We start from the raw sequence: 21,469 nt of genomic DNA, 5'->3' as shown, positions 1-21,469 counted from the left end.
CATCATCCCCATTGGTGGGGAGTTGCTTGGAACCAGGAGACGGGCATAACATAGGTACTCAGGGTAGGAGTACGTAAGGATTAGGGAAGAAGAAATGTACATCAAGTCAATGCGAAGCTTGACCGGATCCGCTAGTGTTCAAATATGGCTGGCTTGAGAAATTTTGTGAAATGACCGTGACTATATAGTTCGCCGAGTTTAATGACCTCTTATCGTACTTATAGTTAGTAAGTACTATTTATTTACTTGCGCATTGCAAAAAAATAAATGCGCAAGATCTCATTTAAATATTTATACCTACTTAGGTTCATGAACTTTTAACTTGTCTGTCTAATTCCACGATTTGAAACCAGCCCCCCTAGCCAAGTGGCATGTCGATTCTCTTTTTACGATCGCTAACGCTCCGAAAACTAGAAATGACGTTACGTTACCCATGACCACCACGGTCCTCCATAGTTGCCTACTAGGTGTTTTCTGAAACTTTTTTTTTTTATTCTTTACAAGTTAGCCCTTGACTACAATCACACCTGATGGTAAGTGATGATGCAGTCGAACGGCAATTACGCGGGTCGTCAGTTATTTGAAAATATATGAGCAAAGCAGCAACATAACGCAACGCACTAATGGGGCGTCCTCCTAAGTCATACATAAAGGCACCACAAAAGGTCCCAGCACGAGTAAATGAGTAATGCGACTCACAATGCAAAGATGGAAGCGGGCTAGCTTGTTAGGAGGAGGATGAAAATCCACACCCCTTTCGGTTTCTACACGACATCGTACCGGAACGCTAAATCGCTTGGTGGTACGTCTTTGTCGGTAGGGTGGTAACTAGCCACGGACGAAGCCTCCCACCAGCCAAACCATACCTACCATAAGTAACTAGGATATTTACATAAGGTAGGACCATTTTGTTTTCTCGCTGGTAAAACTGGTGGTTGTGGCTAGGATGTGTAAAATGTGTTTACGCATCCCTCCCGAAGGTTTCGCGGAAGAGATTCCGCGGCAACCTCAGGAGGATATGTGAGTGGGAATCGCCGGTCGCTAATAGTGTCGCTGAAATTCTTTTAGAAACAAAAATACATGTAATATGTATGTATATTTCATAAATTTTCAATAAAAAAAAATAACTTCATTCTCCTTTCAGCTATCACAAAGGTCTGACCAGGAGAATAACAAGCTCTATACCACAGTCTATGCTAATCTTAGAAATGTAAAAGTAAACCTATATCTGTCTGTCTGTGTTACCCTTTCACGGTAAACTGCTGAATCGGTTTCGATGAGTTTCGGTATTAGGTACAATATTATTCCCGTTCGGACGCCTTAAATGTTAGTAGAAAAATATTATAAAAATAATAACCTAATTAATTAAGACTTAATATTACGTAGAGGAAAGATTCGATGGTTTGTTTGTTTGTTCTCTGAAACTGCTGAACCGATTTGAAAAATCCTTTCACTGTTGGGAAGCTACACTATCGCCGAGTGCTGTATGCTATATCTTATTCCCGTATTTCTACGGGAACAGGAACCACGCCGGCAAAACTGCGCGGAGTTTAGTAGTAATAAATAAAAAGATATAAAAAATTTGTAACCTTTATTATTAATAAAGTATTATAATACAGATGTCAAGACATGTCAACAGTAAAGGATAGAGCAAAAGTTGTCAACAGAATTGACTAAGAGCCTGCGGCACCCAGACCTACCTCATTTCATGATAGCTGGAACTTTGACAGCCCATGCTCCTACCAAAGGTACGTACGGTACACAGTAATGTAGTTCGGATTATGGTATCTTTGGAAAGTTAATTTTTTTCATTCTTTACAAGTTAACCCTTGATTACAATGTCACTTAATTATAAGTGATATTTTTACTGTAGGGTGGTAACTAGCCACGGCCGAAATCCATTCCGTGAAGGAAAGCCGGTTTCAAGGATCCAGACTCTCAACCATTGAAGGTTAGTATAAAGTGTATTTTTTTAATATTTTCCTAAGCATAATATAAGAAATCCAGTCCCCATCCCCAGTTAGCTTTAAGCGTCTCTAGGGAAGGTTTACTACGAAGCTCTAAAGTCTAGCGACTGTTGAGATTATTCCTCATGTTATCCTGTAGATTATATAAAAAACACACACATACACAACATACACAATTGAGGATCTGGACTCTTGAAACCTGTTACTTTCCAAATTCGCCACGAACCAAACTATTACTGCAGTGCTATTCTGTAACGATGTTTTTGAAATTCACATCTGTCTTTCTCATTTTATAGTATCGTGTTAGACAAAAAGAGATATAGGTGAATTCGATAGTAGCATTAGCGAGTTAAACAAAACATTGTTGCAGAATAGCTCTACTACTACTTACGTTAGGAGCATGGAAGCGTATCTTAAGTGCTTTATGTTCTGTGGTTAGGAGCATGAGCTGAAATGTTATTGAGGTAAGTGTGACTACTGCAGGCTCTCGTTCCGAACTAAAAAAAGAAACTATAACATTCGGGAAAAATGAAAATAAATCGAACCAAGTTACACTAACCATTTGGCTAAAGCCCTGTCCAAAATTCTAAATTATTATAACTATACATACAAGTAAACAAGTTACATTTTACTTCACAATTTAGTGACGCAACAATAAATAACTAAGTACAAATACAATCCAAATGTCACATAATTATATAAGTATTCTATTTATATTATTCTAACAACATGTTTCAATATTATGTGTAATAATAGTGAAACATTAATTACAATATATTTTATTATATAAGACAATTCAATCTGAACTACATTGTTGCTTTTGTTAACTTTCTATAGCAACTATTATTTGAAAAATTCATTTTTTCAGACTATAATCTACCTCTGAGCCAAATTCCATCCAGATGTGTTCAGCCATTGATTAATAGAGTAACAAACATCCATCAATTCACCCATTCATTCATTCAAGCCTAATTACTTAAGGACGTTACTTTTCTGTCAAAGTATATGATCAACGATCTAATGCGATTATAAAAACTGTCTCTATCCATATATTGGGCTGGTGAGAGGGTTCGGCCGTGGTTAGTTACCACCTTACCGGCAAAGACCACTTAGCGTTCCGGTACGAAACCAAAGGGGATGTGGATTTTCATCAACAACAATTACTAGTTTAGTATATACCAAATCTTAGCTCGTTTTCCTCAGAAACTGACAGAATTCATGAATTTGGGTGCGATACTAGTCCTTCTATAATTTGTCTGAGGCTTAGGGTTCATTTACATGAGCCGCACATTGCCGTTGACTGCCGTTGACTGCCGTCGACTGCCGTTGACTGCTGTCGACTGCCGTTGACTGCAGTCGTCGGTAGCAGTTGCTGCTCGTGTAAATGAACCCTTAGACCCATCGCGCTGCTGCAATGTGGGTTGCGAGTTTAGAATGATTGACTCTAAAGATCGAATCGCATGTCAATGAATGTTACCAACAGCTTAAATTTCTATCCAGGCACAGAGTTCTCACACCACCAACACTGAGATGAGAATTTCTTGAAAGAAAAGCTCCATATTTCACAGCATAACACAGGACTGGAACCTAGGACATGATGAGAAAGGCTAACCACTGGAACCAATGAAGCTAAGTGTTCATTTACACGAACGGCAGCTGCCACCGACGACTGCAGTCAGTGACGTCTAGGCGGCAGCCAACGGCAGTCGACTGCAGCCGGCGACGTCTCGGCGGCAGGCGACGGTCGACTCGGGTTGACTGCCGTTGGCTGCCGCCGAGACAGTCAGACAGAGACAGAGTAGCAGTTGCCGCTTGTGTAAATGGACCCTAAGTATAAATCAAATATCTAACATACAACATACAAAACTGGTGGAATTGAAACTGCGAATATAGCCAGAAAATATTCCAAACCTAGAGGTCATTGTAGGATGTGACGTTGATCGAACTCCAATTAACTAAATAATTAGCTTGTTAACGTGATTAATTACATTTTCAAGTGAGGCTATCAGCGAGGCTATCAAAGAAATCATTTTTGGCGAGCACATTCAACGATTTTAAGTAATGACAGAAACGATTTTTACGTTTCACAATTACATCGGTCCTGTTTTTTTCAATCCTGCAAATAGCCCGGCAAATTGGCCAGTAGTCTAATGCAGTGGCCCGATGATCCAACATGGATGAAGGGTGCAAATAGCTGGACAATTTGTTGTGTCGAGACACTGTCTTGTCTCTTTGCCTGAAAAATAATAATTCAAACTGTCAAGATCATTATCATTAACCACCAATATTCGGCTCAATGTTAAGCACGAGTCTCCTCTCAGAGTGAGAAGGGTTAGGCCAATAGTCTACCACGGTGGCGCAATGCAAATTGGCAGACTTCACATTCAAAGAGGGTTAAGAAAATTCTCAGGTATGCAGATTTCCTTCACCGTGAGACATGTGATATTTAATTTCTTAAAATGCACATTACTGAAAAGTTGGAAGTGCATGCCCCAGACCAGCTTTGAACCTATGCCCTCCGAATTGAAGGCAGAGGTTATATCCACCAACCACCAATGCTTTGTGGCACATTTGACAACCACTCTGGAGCTGGTTGATAGTGCTGTGGCTCTTAAGAGAGATGTCCTGGGTTCAATTTCCAGGTTGGGATAGTTAAGGATTTTATATTTTCTTAAACTCAAACTCAAACTCAGAATTCATTTATTTCAATTAGGCTTAGTTTACAAGCACTTTTGAAGTCAAGTTATGTCATGAATGGTGATAGTTAAAAATCTTAAAATTAAAGTTAAAGTTTGACGGCCTCCGTGGCGCAGTGGTATGCACGGTGTATTTACAAGACGGAGGTCCTGGGTTCGATTCCCGGCTGGGCAGATTGAGATTTTCTTAATTTGTCCAGGTCTGGCTGGTGGGAGGCTTCGGCCGTGGCTAGTTACCACCCTACCGGCAAAGACGTACCGACAAGCGATTTAGCGTTCCAGTACGATGCCGTGTAGAAACCGAAAGGGGTGTGGATTTTCATCCTCCTCCTAACAAGTTACCCCGCTTCCATCTTAGACTGCATCATCACTTACCATCAGGTGAGATTGTAGTCAAGGGCTACCTTGTAAAGAATAATAAAAAAAAAAAACAGTTATGAGGATTGCAAATTAATTAGCTCATTAAGACATACTGCTATGTGTTAGCATTCCAGTATGATGCCGCAAAGAGACCATCAGAGGGGTGGATATGAATAAACTTGTACCTCTTGCAAGTAAGCCCGCATCCATCTTAAGACTGCATTGTCACTTAACATCAGTGATGTTACAGCCAATTACTAACTTATCATTGAAAAAAAATATACAGGATGCTCGAGAGTATTTCCCATAACTTCAAGGTGTTGACGAGTCCACTTATAAGAGCCGAACGGCATAACTAATTTTTTTTAAACTAAAAAATAAATTTATTATGTTTTCATACAAAATATTTCAAATTTCGTTTGAAAACAATTCCGACTTTCCATGTAACACACGCCTTTAGGTAAAATGAAGAGAAATATTTTTTATTCAATGACAATTTAAGAAGATGATGACAGTAGGTAATAGTATTTTTGACAAAAGCGATGACCTCTGTGGTGCAGTGATTTTCTTGATTACTTCAGGACAGGATCTCCGCACTTCAGTAATTAGCTACTTAGTGATATTTATTAATTAATAGGTTTCGCTAAGGCATTACTATAAGGATGCGATAAGGGATCTATTTTTAAAAGAGATATTATTTACTTTGAAAACTTTCATTTTAGAATACATGTTCCTTAAACATTTTTAATTAATAATCCTCAAAGAATACCCTAGAGTTATGGGAAATACTCCCGAGCACCCTGTATAAACAAACGCTACTCCAATACGAGTTGTCACAAACATACAAGTATTTGTAACATTATTATCACCCTCAGCCTGCACTTAAGATGATAATGTTAAATTCTTTATCAAAAATTAATGATAATAATCAGGAACAATGGCTTAACATGCTCTTCAAGAGACAGGGTAACAACTCCACCACCCTCCAAACCCTCTCTGGACTGAAATTCTTCCTTCTTTTCTTCTAAAAATCTATTTCATAGCTCCAATCAACAAAAATAAGAGGACCTCATCATCATTGTCTTTGTAGGTGAAAACTAGACCATCAAGGCAGTTATCCTATCTATAATAATATAACATCAATCTCCTATTAAAAGTGGATGCACAATCAGCAAGCAAAAAACGTCCCCACTCAATGAGTGCCAAACACAAATTTCTTGGCACTTAATTCAAGTAGTCGCATATGCAAATTCAACCTTAACTCAATCCTTAAGGTTGAATTTGCTCTGAATTTGGGATTTTATTGAGTATTGGACTATTTTTAAAGGCCTTTAGGTATAATTTTCTTTACTAAAACTGTCAAAGCAAAACTGGCCAGTTTTAAAGTAAAATTTTCTACATGATAGTGCATCCTTTTATTTTACAAGGTCAATGTAATATAATAAAAAATAATACATACCTCTGAGCACTCATATTGGAAGTAAGTAAATTCAAGCTATTTTCATGTTTGAATGATCTTCGGGCTGCAGTAATTGTACAATTTATTAGTTCATCAGATATCGCTTTTGTATCCAATGAGGACTTATTGTAACATTCAAAGTTTTCATTCTCTAATAAACTAGCATTTTCTGAAGTGTACCAGGGTCTAGTACTAACATTTGTGCCACTGTCTGGATTATTACTATCAAAATAATCTATAACTGATATTGTATCTAAAACATGAGCAATTTTATTTAGGCTCTCTGTACTGTGTTTTTTATCAATATCCACTTTTAGTAAACTACCATCTTTATCATTTTCTTCACTATTATTATAATCTTTGTAGATGGCAGGTAAGTTCCACCAGATATTAAACATATTTGTAGGATAACCAACATGTAACAGTTGCAACTGTTTGTGAATATACAAATCTTCTTCAGTACCATTAGATATAGCTGCTTCTGAACTTTCAGAATCTACCCAAGACATACTAGAATCTTCATCATCAATCTTACTTTTATATTGGGAAAGTGCAACTTCATGATCTTTGTTTACATTTTTATTTGAGTTCATATAAAATTGTAAACAATTTATAGTTTTCCTTTTATCACCTTTATAAAAATCCAACATTTTAGCCCCTAGACCCATACAACATTTGCCCACATCGACTAAGCACATAATATCTAGCCAGGTTCCAAGCATTCTAGATAAAACGGGACGCATATGTAATATTTTCCCATATTGTATGAATTTTTGTAAATGTGGGCAAGTCAATGATGATGTCACTAATATGACAGGTCGTTTTGAAGACTGAATAAGTTGTGCAACGGCTGAACAAAAGCCATCATCTTGTTCAAAAACTATATCAGCATCATCTATTAAAATAAGGGACATGCCAGTTCTAGCACTCTCTTGACTTGATAATGTTTGTGACTGGTTTTCACTTATCTTTGGCTGAGATGGTTTTAATTTGGACTTTGTGCTAGGTTTTCCATTCTGTATTGTCTTGGGCCTACCACGTTTTTTAGGAATTACCGATATGTCTTCCTGGAGTTTTTGAGAGTTTTCCGAACCACTTTTTGCCCTATCAACTTTGTGAGATTGTGTAGCTTCGTGTAGATCTTGCAACATTATTTTACCTGTCCTTTTACTACTGGAGTTGACTTCTATTACCTTAATAGCTAATTCTGAAGCTACTGCATATACACTGCTAGTTTTACCTGATCCTGTTTTCCCTGTCAATATCAATACATTATTTGTGCTTCTATTTCCATCTCTACTATCAGTGTCTGAATGATAGAAATCTGAAAAATCAGAACTATCACTTGCATTTTGTTTTGCTTTAAACAAATTTTCAGTCCAAGTCTCTAGCCACTTTTTCAATTCTTTTATACTCTCAAAATTACCAATGATTTGTTTTGATGAAGTTGGTTTATATTTATCACACCAATTTAATTGATCAGGATTTTCATAGTTAATTTCAGCACATTGCCCATTTATTATTTCAATACTGTTATCTATTTCCGAATAGCTAAAATCTTTTATATCACCTTTTTTCTTCCCACACATCAAATTATAAGTGCGGTAAACAGGAAATTTTGGATAAGCACATTTAATACTTTTCAGAATTTTTTCAGGGTTATACTTGCTTACAACAGGTACATTAAAATTACAAGCCTTTTCTAACATTAAGAGGTTTTTAAATGAACAGTCATTTTGTGTGAAACTTATTTCATCAGTGCCCATTGAAATATTGAACCAATTCTTTTCTTGATGTAAGTTTGTATCTTGTGTACCTTGTTGAATATGCACTACAGAAGGAAATGTTTCAAAAGTTATTACACTAGCTGAATTTTGTGCCTTCTTTTTTAACTTTTCAGGAACTCCACTTTGCAAAAACTTTTGTTTAGCTTCAATATCCGCAGGAGAGAGTTGCATTTTTGGAACAAATATTGGTGCTAACTTCACTGCCTTTTTATCACTGTTAGGTTTTATTGCTATTTTCTTTTTTAAAGATAATTTCTTTCTACTTTCATTTATTTTTGGTAGTTCTACAACAGGATCATTGCTTACTAAATCAATGATATCCTTTTTAACATCAACATTTTCTGCTTTTAGTATTGTATTAACAACATTAAAGTCACAAGATTTTATGTTACTCTTTTTTTTCTTTGGGGTAATAATATGTAGTTCCTCATCAGAACTAAAAATTTGAACATCCTCTGTATATTTTAAAGGCTTTTTAACATTCCTTTTAGGGCGGCCTTCACTGTTGGATGAATTTAGATCAGTTGTGTTTAAAGGAGGAGAAGAAGCTTCATCAAGATTCAAATTTCGTTTCCGTTTAAATCGTTTGTGTTTACTAGTATGTGTTTCATTTGAGTTTCCATTTGAAACCATTATGTTTTCCACAGTATCAGTAGCTGTATTGTCATCTTCAGTAGATTTTAAAATCTTGGTTTTCTTTTTATGTTTCGAATTAAGTTTCACTTTAATAACAGGCTTGTTATTTTTTTTCACTGAGGCATTATCTTCAAGTTGTTCCGAATCCTTGGGCATTTTTTGAAAATAGCTAAGCATGTTTTCTTTTTTCTTAATAGATGGAGCCAATTTATTCAAAAATTCAATGTCATCTTGTGCAATACTTTTGGATATTTTATTTTGTTCAAAAACTTCAGTAGTCTCATTAAAAATGTCACATAATTTAAGTGACTTACTTTTTTTCAATTTAGAATTTAAATCACTGTTGTCTTTTAGAGTTTGTGTTTCTTTATGTGATGAAATGTTTATTTTTAGTGCACCTTTAGATTCTGTTTTAGAGATTAATTGTTTTAATCTTTCTGCTCTTTTTACCATTTTCTTTTCAATAGACTTGTCTCTATATTCTTCAATTTCTTTATTTTTTCCAGACCCTTTAGACAGAGCCATTTTCTGAAGGGATAAAATTCTTTTAGCCTTAATTTCTTTTCTCTCCGTTATTCCATTTGTTTCTGGTTCATCTACTTTATCTTTGCCTGGTGAATTACTACCAATACTTTTATTTCTTGAATCCATCATTAACTTAAATGCATCCATATGCTTTTTATCACCTACTTCATCTAAAGAAATGGGCACTGTTCTTTCTCCATTTTGGATTTTAACTTTATCTTCACCAATGACCACAGTGTCAACATCTGCACTCATTTTCTTCTTCCTGACCATTCTGAAAAGATAATTTCTTTGATTTAGCTCTTCTTGATCAATTATGTTATTGTTGCAATTAATTTTTTCTTGGTTAGGTGATTTTATTCTTAATGATGTAACTAATATATTTGACACATCTAAAATATCAGGATCCTCGGTTCCATCTCTTCTTAATTTGTATTTTTTTAATTTTCTTTTAAGCTCTCTATTGCATTTTGGCTTGAATATATTTTCTCTTGATTTTAACACACGTTTGTGTTTGTTTTTGAGAGAATAACCCAATTTATTGCCAGACAATGTAATGTCACTAGGTTCTAAAGCTTTGGACATAGCTATCCTGCAAATATTAATTTAAAAAACAATTGAAATCGACATACACACAAACATCTTATTCTGGCTAGCTTATTCAACTTAATTACAGTATTAGAGAACTGATCAAATGTATAATAGAGCACTGTAAGCGCCGACGTAATCTAACGTACCTTATACCTTATCACTAACACCTCATAATAATTCTCACACTTTTCCGTCTCTTTGAGACCGAAGGAATCATGAAAGATGTCAATGAGGTTTCAACCCGCCAACTCACAGTCAAACAGCTTACTAGGCCTCAATTTCATTTGTTTCAGCGTGATTTCAGCTTTAGATGTGATAGTCATTAGTTCAATAGTTGAATTCAGTGCAGTACCAACTAACCGTACACTTTTCTTCAAGTTACATGTTCCAAGTAGTATAATTTTATAATAAATTACATTAAAATGAAAATTATACACCAAGCAAAACAAAAAATTGGCGCCTAGCGAAATCACTAGAGGTGAGGCGTATATACTGGAGCAGTTCTTAACACTAGGTTTGTTGGAAGACGTATGGCGTACGAGTACGGAGCAGGGACTTATACACGTATTAAGCGTATTTAGAAGTACCGAGTACCGAGGAGCGCAAGACGTCAACGGAGTGCGAGTCCAATACTCGCAAATACTCTAACGGTCCAACCAATGCAGGACGTGTTCAGAGACGCGTTCGATTAGTAATGTGTGAGTGAGAGACTTCTATCAATGCCGAAAGAAAATAGACTTTGTTGTCTAGACATAAGACCGGTTTTTCAACGCAATAAACACTTCATACTCCAACAGACAAAACATCGCGAGACGCGTTCCCGGACGCGTTCGTTTAAGAATGTGTGAGTGACGTCCCATTGCCGATGAAAAATTGTCTTTACTGTATCAAACATAAGACCGATTTTTTAACGCAGTATACACTTAATACTCTTAATACTCCAATATTTGGAGTCCCTGATTTTAATCCTTATTTTAAAAACATAATGTTTATTTGTTTTAGTATGATTATTTATCCAAGTTAATGTAACCCGACAGTATCATGAGGTAATATTAAAAGAAATAACTAAATAATAAAATTAAATTGAAATTTTGAAATTAATGACTGAAATATTTTTGTTTGCAAATTTTTTTCTTTTTTTTGTGGATTACAAAAACCAAAAATAGTTGAAGAAACCAATTGAAAAAAACAAAATAAAAAGACAAAAATGATTTTCTGTTACCCGGGATCGAACTCAGGATTCAATTTTTTTGTACCTTGCGTACATACCACTAGTCCAAATGACTACGTAAAACTCGTTTGAAATTAATGTACGCTTAGTATCAAATAATATGACGTAAAATCGCTGGCCACTGAGTATTTATGAGTACGTATCTATTCTATAGGTCCTAATGGCTCGTACTTCTAAATACTCGTGGAGCTAGTCTTTGGAGCGCGTCTCTCGGCGTACTCGTACTCGTAACACTCAGTACGCGTTTTAGCGAGTACGACTCACCTCTAGAAATCACATAATTTTAAATGACATTGACAATTGACGACAATGACATTGACATCACAGATCAAAGAGTAAATAGAGCATTTTCATATTTTTTAATTAAAATGTAACTTTTAAATTAATAAAATAATTATAACAAATACACACAAGCACACAAGAGTAAATTAACAGATTCACAGTTTGGCCTTAACTTTTTTATTTGCGACGTATTTCCAAGGTAAAATAAATATAAAAAACTCGATAAATAAAACCATAGACCATTATTCCAATGACGGATAATCCGTAGTATCTATTAATCTGTGGTGTAATCTTTATTTTGTCTGTGGTTCGAAAACGAAAAAATTGATTTTCCTGAGGAAATTTAAAGAGACGTCCCGTAATTAATAAAATCTTCAGAGTTCAGATTCAGACTATTTACATAAAGATGTCGTCAAAAGCACTTGCGACGCCCTTTATTCGTCATGTCACGGTAAACAGTTCATATTCTAAATTATAATATTATTCGAATTTTCCTGCCCTCATGTCAAAAGTGTTATGTAAAAGACAGCCTTCCAATGAAAATAACTCGAGACTTTTATTATTTTGTACAACATACATATAAATTAACTCAGTGATTATGAGCCGTGAACCTATGTCAAATATTAATAAATACCTCAACTGTTATTTCCGTAAAGAAATTTTTAAGTTAAGGGTTGTAAAAGATTGGAATATTCCAAGATTTAAAAACATTAATTATGTTATGTCTGTGTAGACCAGGGGATATGCACAAGCTGCACCAGCTGCTGTCGCTAGGGACGCAAGAATCCAGTCTGCTGTTCTAACTAATAACACATTTGTGGCCGCTTTAGATAATGGTTCTCCAGTTGCACGAGTGACCATTGCTTTTAAGTGAGTTATTTCTGTATTTTTTATTATGTATAAGTAGTTTGTATGGGCTTAGCCGGTTGGAGTTACTCCAGCAGGAATTAGCATCAATGAACCTATGCATAACATCCAATACTGTGACCAAGTGGAAAAAGGCATAAAGATAGTGCACTTTAGTAGTAGCCACTATCGAAGTCCACCAGAACTTAGCTAACCATATATCAGCAAATAGACTTAGATAAGATACCTATATTAATTTCAAATTAGTCTTGAATGATGTAGAAGCACTTTAAACACAAAAATAAAGCGGTTTTTTTAAAAGTAAATCTTTATTATAACAAAGTAAGTCATCATCATCATGTGGTGCCTTCCCTATATCAGAGTCTGGCAGTCGGCACACTTCCACACACAATTAATAGTATTAGTTTACCAGAAGCATAGATTACATTTTAAGCAATGGTAATAAATACATTTATGTAAATTTTGAGTTGATTAATCTGCTAATGCTATAGGAAAATAAAACTAAAGTGTATTAAGACATTCTCTATATAAGTTCTACATAAATTAATGGGGATGATGACTAGGTTTGAATATAATTACTTTTATGATACATTCGAGTAAATAGGGTCAATGTTAACTAATTTATACATAAAAAGCAAAGATTGACTGGATATTTGCAATATAAATAAGATTATAAAATTTCAAAATGTACTAAAAATATTTTATCGTAATTAGATGAAAATTAATGCAGTTTTAGCTTCCTTACATTAAATGTGACTTTTTTAATACATGAACTATAAACATAAACGCAGAAATAACAAAGATATTAGTAATTTTGTTTGAACGCCCATACAAACCTAACGATCAGCGAGCCAACGACGTCACTAAATCGTGCCATTTTGTATGGAGCGTTTTTCAGGGATCTGCGGCAGCGCCGCAAATCCCTTTAAATCCCTGTAGCTCCGAAAGTAATGATCGCAGATACCCTGTTACTTTTACAAAATTGCTTTACTATTAGCGTACTCTTAATTTATATACAATTTAAAAAACTGTCATCATCCCTATTATTACACATTCTTCTTCTTCGGGCTCGTCTTGTCCCGTTTATATGGTGTTGGCTTTCCAAATCATGTGCCATCATTTTTTACACTCCTTTCCGTCATCATCTGTCAGGCCCTTATCTTTCAGGTCCTTGCGAACCTTCGTTAACCACATTGTTGGTGGTCTCCCTTTCCCCCGCTTTTTAGTATCCATAAAAAGGCACTTTTTTACGATATGGTCATCTGATCTTCGCATCACATGACCGTGCCATCTCAGCCTGGACTCTTTTAATTAATTATTGTATTAATAATATATTAATTATTATATATTATATTAAAAAATAAATTAATAAATAAATATGAAATCTTATCATTATTACAATGATATGTGATTAACTACTTCCCTTTCCTTCATTCAAATAACTGTATATTCATTGTTTTTACAGAGCTGGGTCTCGCTATGAGCCTCAAACAGAGCTGGGCATTGCTCATGCTCTGCGCTCCGCAGCTGGCCTCTCCACCAAGAATGCCAGTGCCTATATGATTAAGAGGAAGTTGGCACAAGTTGGAGCCTCCGTCAGTGCCTCTGGAGACCGTGAATTCATCTACTACACTCTTGAAGTATGAATAGTATTAAAAATTCACTGACATATATCATAGTAATAGATCTTATATCTTATATAAATAACGCAGGGTTAAAATGGTGCTAATGATACTTAGAAAAAATGTGGCTATTGGTAAAAAAAAATTTCAAAATTGGTTCAGTAGATCCAGAGATTATCCCCTAAAAGCTCAAACTTTTAACACTATATAATAATTAATAATATATAGATTGAGTAATTTTAATTTAATTTAATTTGATTTATTTTTTATGTCACTTGATGTAAAAGGACAGATGTTAGATAATGATCAGAATCCAGTAGATTCAGAGAAAATTGACTGTGATAGACAGACATTCAAGAAATCTTTCAAGGGTTAAATTTTTTTACATACACACGTTCTAAACCCTAAAAAAAGTTTGGTGTGTGGATGGGGCAAAAAATTTATCTTTGCTCAGAGCAGCAACATTGGCGAATCAGGCCATATGTATATGTCTACTATGTAGTGACTGAAAAGCAGCGCCGCGTATTATGCTTGTATTTAGTACACGGCATATGCTGAGCTGTACACCCTTTATTTTTTAAGGGTTACAGACAGACATGCTGTCTTTAGGGAAGGATACTGTTAGTAACTTTTGAATTTGAATAAATTTATTTTCTTTCTTTTTATTTGTTTTCTTGACTCATTATTTGAATGGTATACTGAGATTTGAGATGCTTAATAATGTATTAAGCAGCTAGTCACACAACAACATAGGCACATCAGCAAAAGCTGTTTGTCTATAATAAAATAATATATATTTTTTTTTAATTTTAGGCAACTCAAGATAACTTACCAGTGGCCATAGACTACCTGAACAACATAGTGTCAAACCAAGAGTTCAGGCCGTGGGAGCTTGCTGACAATGTTCCCCGCTTGAAGTTTGATCTGGCGGCCATTCCTCCTCAGGTAAATAAAGATTTTGGTAATATGTTCCCATACTCCTATGAAACGTCTTGACCGATTCTTATGACATTTTTTTATGCATATTCAGTAAATCTGAGAATTGGCTGACAGAAAGTGTAAAATGTACATAAATTTATAATGTAAATTAACACAAAATTATGCTTGTGTGCGCTCAGTGGAGTAACTAAATTCGGATTTCGGATTCTTTTTGGTAATTTCGAAAATCTTTGGATTTATTTATTTATTTATTATATTATATTTATTTAAATTAATAAATATAATTAATAAATTAATATAATTAATAAATTAATTATATTTATTTAAAGCACGCCAACAATACACATATTAACCATTAAAAACAATACAATATGCCACAAAAAATTTGATATGTATATTAACGCTAGGTGCACATAACATTTTATATAATTTCATGTCAACACTTTCATAATAATTATATGTCAAGCTTATAATAATATTATATTATGTCAAAGTTAATAAAAAAAGTATACTATTATAAAACATTAGCGTAAAAGGAAAACAAATTCATTGAATACAATTATTAAATTAGATTACTAGGTAAAATTACATACAAAATTAAATTAAAGTTGACAATATATTTAAACTTATTCTAACTAACTTAACTTTGGATATGCTCGTATGTATATGTAAACAGGTCCGTGCAGTAGATTTGCTGCACAAGGCTGCTTACCGTCGTGGTCTGGGCAACTCTCTCTTCATCGCACCCAAGAGGATTGGCACCATCAGCTCGGAGTCCCTGCAGCACTTCGCCTCTACTTCTGTGACCCAGGGCCGCTGCGCCGTGGTCATCGTTGGTGGCAATCAGGTAAATAATCCATACATACTAATATTATAAATGTGTAACTGTGTGTCTGTTTTTTTAAGTGGAGATAGTTGAAAGGATGAAGAGTGACATAGGCTACTTTTTGTCTCTTTCTAACCTCCCCACTTCCCTAAAATGGGGGGTGAAAGTTTGTATGGAGCATAGGGGTAGGGTAAAGATAGGGAAGAAGTGCACATAAGTCAAAGCGAAGCTAGACCGGGTCCGCTAGTTACGGGAATACGGGAATGTATAGCCTATGACACTCACAAATAATGCAGCTTTCTATTAGTAAAACAATTTTCAAAATCAATTCAGTAGATCTACAGATTATCCCATATAACCTCACAAACTTTACTTTTTATAATCTTAATATATAAATGCGAAAGATCATCACGAAATCTCGAAAACCGCTTGATGTACAAAGCTGAACTTTGGCAAGGAAGTAGTTTATAGTTACTAGGTGTCCACTAAAATCGGATTTTGCGATAGGGCCGGATTAAAGAGGTCTAAGAGCGCGGGGAAGTCCGCCAGTATAAATATGTTTAGTAGTTGTATAGTTGAGCTTTTTGTTGACTACCACCACCAAGCTTATTTCTACAAACACTCCCCTTTTCCACTTAATTCTCTCTTCCCGCCTATCCCATGTAACCCTTCAAGAATTACACAATCAAGAAATGTGGAAGGCTCGGTGGGACGCCACGAGCACAGCAAAGTATCGTACAACGAGCGCCTTATATCACAAGTCGTTCCCGCCAACCGATCGGTACCCCTCTCTAACGCCCCACTTTTTACGGAAACAAGTCGCTCCACCTGACGTCATATCCGTCTCGGACTACTATTTCTTACACTTATTTTTGTTTTTCAAATTAGGATAGAGCCGCTATGGTCGCTCAGAACCTGCAGATTGCTACCGGTGGTGACGGTCAGAGCGCTGCCAGCCCATACTTCGGTGGTGAATTAAGGTACTTAAGTATAACTTCATTACGCACGCTCGACTTGAGCAAGTTGGTAAACGCGTTACGAAAAGTGTAATCGGACGATGCGTGCTGCCATCTACAGTCACAGTGAAACAGGGTTGGTTATAACTACCAGTAGATGGCGTTCTTAGATAACTTTGATACAATCCCATTTGGTACACTTTAAGAACTTGTATTAACATTATCTACCATATTTACTAGTGTTAAGAGCAATGGGCTGAAAAACTTTTACCTTTCATAAAATTATGGGAAGTCAGGTATTTCACTTTTGAGCACGAGTTTCCTCTCAGAATGAGAAGTATTAAGAAAATTCTCAGTTATATAGGTTTCCTCACAATGATTACCCTTCACGATTCGAGACATAGTGACATTTAATATCTTAAAATGCACATAACTTAAAAGTTAGAGATGCATGCTCCAGACAAGGTTCAAATCTACACCCTCCGAATCAATGGCAGAGGTCATATCCACTGGGCTATCACGTCTCTCTAAACCACTAAAAGTGATGATGCATGTATAGGAAGGAGATGGGTGGAGACCTGGCGCACGTGGCTATAGCGGTGCAAGGCGCGCCCGCTGGCTCCCCGCAGAGCCTCGCGCTGGCCGTCGCTGCTAAAGGTATAGTATGACGTGACAGGTAGCAGCGATCATTATTTTGTTGTAGAGGAAACCCCTCTAGCAGGTCCCAGGACTTGTGACCCTGGGTGTAGGTTTGAGAGATCCCTTTAGAATGCATAAACACTCACCTCCCGACATGTTCTCCATACCCACACTAAACAATTTATGATCTATAATTACAACATAAAGCATTATCAATTGTTTGTTAGGCAGCGTGACGGTGTCCACGCTGCCTAACAAACAACTGAGCTCAAGTCATCAATATACTCTTAATTACACTGTTGCAACATCTTCATACAATACTCCACAATAACATAAATAATGAGATTCTATGTAACAAATGTTGGGAAGCAATGAACTTGTTTAAGTGTGAGTGCACTTGGCTAGAAAGTGCCTTTGCACTTCTTGAAGGTCCTTGAAGGCGTCTTGCCTTGAAGGTGTTCAGATTGTATGTGGCAGGATGTTGAACAAACGTTTAAGCAATATTTTTGTATTTATTACTTGGGATAGTCTATGTGAAATAATTTATAATTAATAAATAAATAAAATAAAAATAGCCTTTATTTATAGCCTAATACTTTTACTTAATTTATACACCAGAGCAATCAGGTTGTCCTTCGACATAGGCCTCCTCCAGACTTTTCCACTCTACTCTATCTCTGGCCTTTCCTCGCCATCCTTTCGACAGGTCACCCTCCTACTCTTATGTGGTCATCCTTCAAGGTGGGCAAGGACGACCACATAAGAATTTATAATTACAATCAAGTAATTTATATATCTGACCTAAGTTCAAAACTTGTTGTTTGGCTCAGAAATAATCTGATCTCCTTCAGCTAAGACATTGTTTATTATTATTTCAGCTCTTGGCAATGGGCCGGTCATTAAATGGGGATCTGACAACACCCCTCTCGCGAAGGCGATCGGCAACGTCGGGCCGTTTGCTGCAGCTGGCTTCAACGTGTCCTACTCTGACAACGGCTTGTTTGGAGTCGTGCTCTCTGTTGCTAAGGATGAGGCTAACGCTGTAAGTAAGCAGACTCAAAAACCATTCCTTAACTCACGTGCTTACCTAGTTTAAGGACCAGGATGTAGTAAATTCTATGCTGAGTACTTTTCAATCAAAATTTCTTATTTATATTTTACTGAGACTTGCGATACTTGGAAGAAATATCATCATTAATAGTTTTCAAGTGTGCCGCGAACAAACAGTCTCTGCGGACGAGTTTGCTTTATAATATGTATGTATAGATGAAAAACCAATATTTTTTTGGATTTCCTATATAATTAAGGTGTTTTATTTTTTCCAGGCCGTAAAGGCAGCTGCAAAGTTGCTTAAATCTGGTAACTTGAGTGCCGATGCAATCAAAGCGGGCAAGAATCAGCTCAAGGTGCAAGTGCTGTCTGAAGCTGAGGATGGCAGCGATCTGGCAGAGTCTATCGCTGCCCAGGGCCTCACCACACGCACTGCCAAGTCTCCAGCTGACATCGCCAATGCGATTGATCAACTGTCCAGCAGTGATATCTCTCAGGTAAATAATAATCACAATAATAAAACATCAACACTATTAATTCTCAACAACTACCACACCACAAGCACAGTCATGTCTCCAGCTGACATCGCCAGTGCGACTGATCAACTGTCCAGCAGTGATATCTCTCAGGTAAATGATAATCACAATAATAAAACATCAACACTATTAATTCTCAACAACTACCACACCACAAGCACAGTCATGTCTCCAGCTGACATCGCCAGTGCGACTGATCAACTGTCCAGCAGTGATATCTCTCAGGTAAATGATAATCACAATAATAAAACATCAACACTATTAATTCTCAACAACTACCACACCACAAGCACAGTCATGTCTCCAGCTGACATCGCCAGTGCGACTGATCAACTGTCCAGCAGTGATATCTCTCAGGTAAATGATAATCACAATAATAAAACATCAACACTATTAATTCTCAACAACTACCACACCACAAGCACAGTCATGTCTCCAGCTGACATCGCCAGTGCGACTGATCAACTGTCCAGCAGTGATATCTCTCAGGTAAATGATAATCACAATAATAAAACATCAATACTATTAATTCTCAACAACTACCACACCACAAGCACAGTCATGTCTCCAGCTGACATCGCCAGTGCGACTGATCAACTGTCCAGCAGTGATATCTCTCAGGTAAATGATAATCACAATAATAAAACATCAACACTATTAATTCTCAACAACTACCACACCACAAGCACAGTCATGTCTCCAGCTGACATCGCCTGGGAGACTGATCAACTGTCCAGCAGTGATATCTCTCAGGTAAATGATAATCACAATAATAAAACATCAACACTATTAATTCTCAACAACTACCACACCACAAGCACAGTCATGTCTCCAGCTGACATCGCCAGTGCGACTGATCAACTGTCCAGCAGTGATATCTCTCAGGTAAATGATAATCACAATAATAAAACATCAACACTATTAATTCTCAACAACTACCACACCACAAGCACAGTCATGTCTCCAGCTGACATCGCCAGGGAGACTGATCAACTGTCCAGCAGTGATATCTCTCAGGTAAATGATAATCACAATAATAAAACATCAACACTATTAATTCTCAACAACTACCACACCACAAGCACAGTCATGTCTCCAGCTGACATCGCCAGGGAGACTGATCAACTGTCCAGCAGTGATATCTCTCAGGTAAATGATAATCACAATAATAAAACATCAACACTATTAATTCTCAACAACTACCACACCACAAGCACAGTCATGTCTCCAGCTGACATCGCCAGGGAGACTGACCAACTGTCCAGCAGTGATATCTCTCAGGTAAATGATAATCACAATAATAAAACATCAACACTATTAATTCTCAACAACTACCACACCACGAGCACAGTCATGTCTCCAGCTGACATCGCCAGTGTGATTGATGAACTGTCCAGAAGTGATATCTCTCAGGTAAAGAAAAATCACAATAATAAAGCATCAACACTCAATTACTTCTCAACAACTACTACACCACACGCTCAGCCAAGTCTCCAGGTGCGATTGATCAACTGTCTAACAGTGATATCTCTCAGGTAAAGAATACTCACAATAATAAAGTATCAACACTCAATTACTTCTCAACAACGAACTACCACACGCGCCAAAACAATACATAGTATAAAATGAATAAGGTATGAAATGATATGCGTTTTTACCTTCATTTTTAATTTATTTGTTGATAAACATTGCACATTGACTTTAGTTTTACTATATATAATTTTTTTTTATTTCAGGCTGTTTCAAATGCTGTCAAGACGAAAGTTTCCATGGGAGCTGCAGGAAATCTTGCCTTTGTCCCATACACAGACGAACTATAGACACACAAATAGTAATTGTTAATAGGAAATAATGTTACAAACCACCATCAAAATATCATGAAAAATTGATTACTGTAATTTATTGTTATTATATCTATTAAATTAAAATATGTATAGATTGTGTTTTAATATTTTTTATCCAACTGTAATAAACTGCAATGTTTAGAATTTGATGACTACTGATGAATTGAAACTATTGGTAAAATTTTGTCATGGATTTGCTCTCTTATAATCTGCACTAGCGGACGCCCGCGATTCTGTTTGCGTTAAAATTCTTTTTCAATTGCATCAACCATGGATTTTACCCAGGTTAAAAAGTAGCCTATGTTCTTCTCCATGTCCAATTTATTATTATCTCTACTAAATTTCATCCAAATTGACACAGTAGCTTAGCCATGAAAAGGTAACAATAAGACAGTCTTACTTTTCCAACTCCAACTAACTTAGATAATTTCTAATATTACAAATAAGTAAGTATGGATACAACAAGTACATTCTCTATGTGTGTGAAGTCTGCCAATCCACATTGGGTCAGCTCAGTAGACTATTTAGGCCAATAGTCGAGTCCCCTCTCATTCTGAGAGGAGACTCGAGCTCAGCAGTGAGCCGGATATGGGTTGATAATGATAATGAACAATGGAAACAATATGACAGGGTCACACTTGAGTATGGAGCACAAC

General features: G+C 36.2%; 2 protein-coding genes across 4 annotated transcripts; one reads left to right on the top strand and one right to left on the bottom strand.

Moving 5' to 3' along the window:
- Positions 1-3,771: 3,771 nt before the first annotated feature.
- LOC112044940 (enhanced level of genomic instability 1) lies at positions 3,772-10,488 on the bottom strand. 3 transcript variants are annotated; one of them, XM_024080956.2, is made up of 3 exons: positions 10,168-10,488; positions 6,483-10,022; positions 3,772-4,203 (listed from the first exon to the last, which is right to left on the bottom strand). In XM_024080956.2, exons 2-3 carry the CDS (start codon positions 10,013-10,015, stop codon positions 3,960-3,962), a joined length of 3,777 nt encoding a protein of 1,258 aa, XP_023936724.2. In that variant the 5' UTR covers positions 10,016-10,022; positions 10,168-10,488; the 3' UTR covers positions 3,772-3,959. The 3 variants fall into 3 exon arrangements, with proteins under 3 accessions (XP_023936724.2, XP_023936725.2, XP_052741710.1); XM_024080957.2 differs by having other exon boundaries at positions 6,483-9,704; XM_052885750.1 differs by having other exon boundaries at positions 6,483-9,704; positions 10,382-10,467.
- Positions 10,489-11,823: 1,335 nt separating this feature from the next.
- Positions 11,824-20,905, top strand: LOC112044956 (cytochrome b-c1 complex subunit 2, mitochondrial). Its single transcript, XM_024080974.2, has 10 exons — positions 11,824-11,985; positions 12,268-12,404; positions 13,867-14,041; positions 14,837-14,968; positions 15,639-15,809; positions 16,677-16,768; positions 17,304-17,401; positions 18,262-18,425; positions 18,709-18,930; positions 20,706-20,905. The coding sequence occupies exons 1-10, from the start codon at positions 11,941-11,943 to the stop codon at positions 20,787-20,789; spliced, it is 1,320 nt and encodes a 439-aa protein (XP_023936742.2). The 5' UTR covers positions 11,824-11,940; the 3' UTR covers positions 20,790-20,905.
- Positions 20,906-21,469: the final 564 nt, after the last annotated feature.

Source organism: Bicyclus anynana, chromosome 15, assembly GCF_947172395.1.
Source record: "Bicyclus anynana chromosome 15, ilBicAnyn1.1, whole genome shotgun sequence".
Lineage (NCBI taxonomy): Eukaryota > Metazoa > Arthropoda > Insecta > Lepidoptera > Nymphalidae > Bicyclus > Bicyclus anynana.
This window is presented reverse-complemented; position numbering and strand designations above follow the sequence as displayed.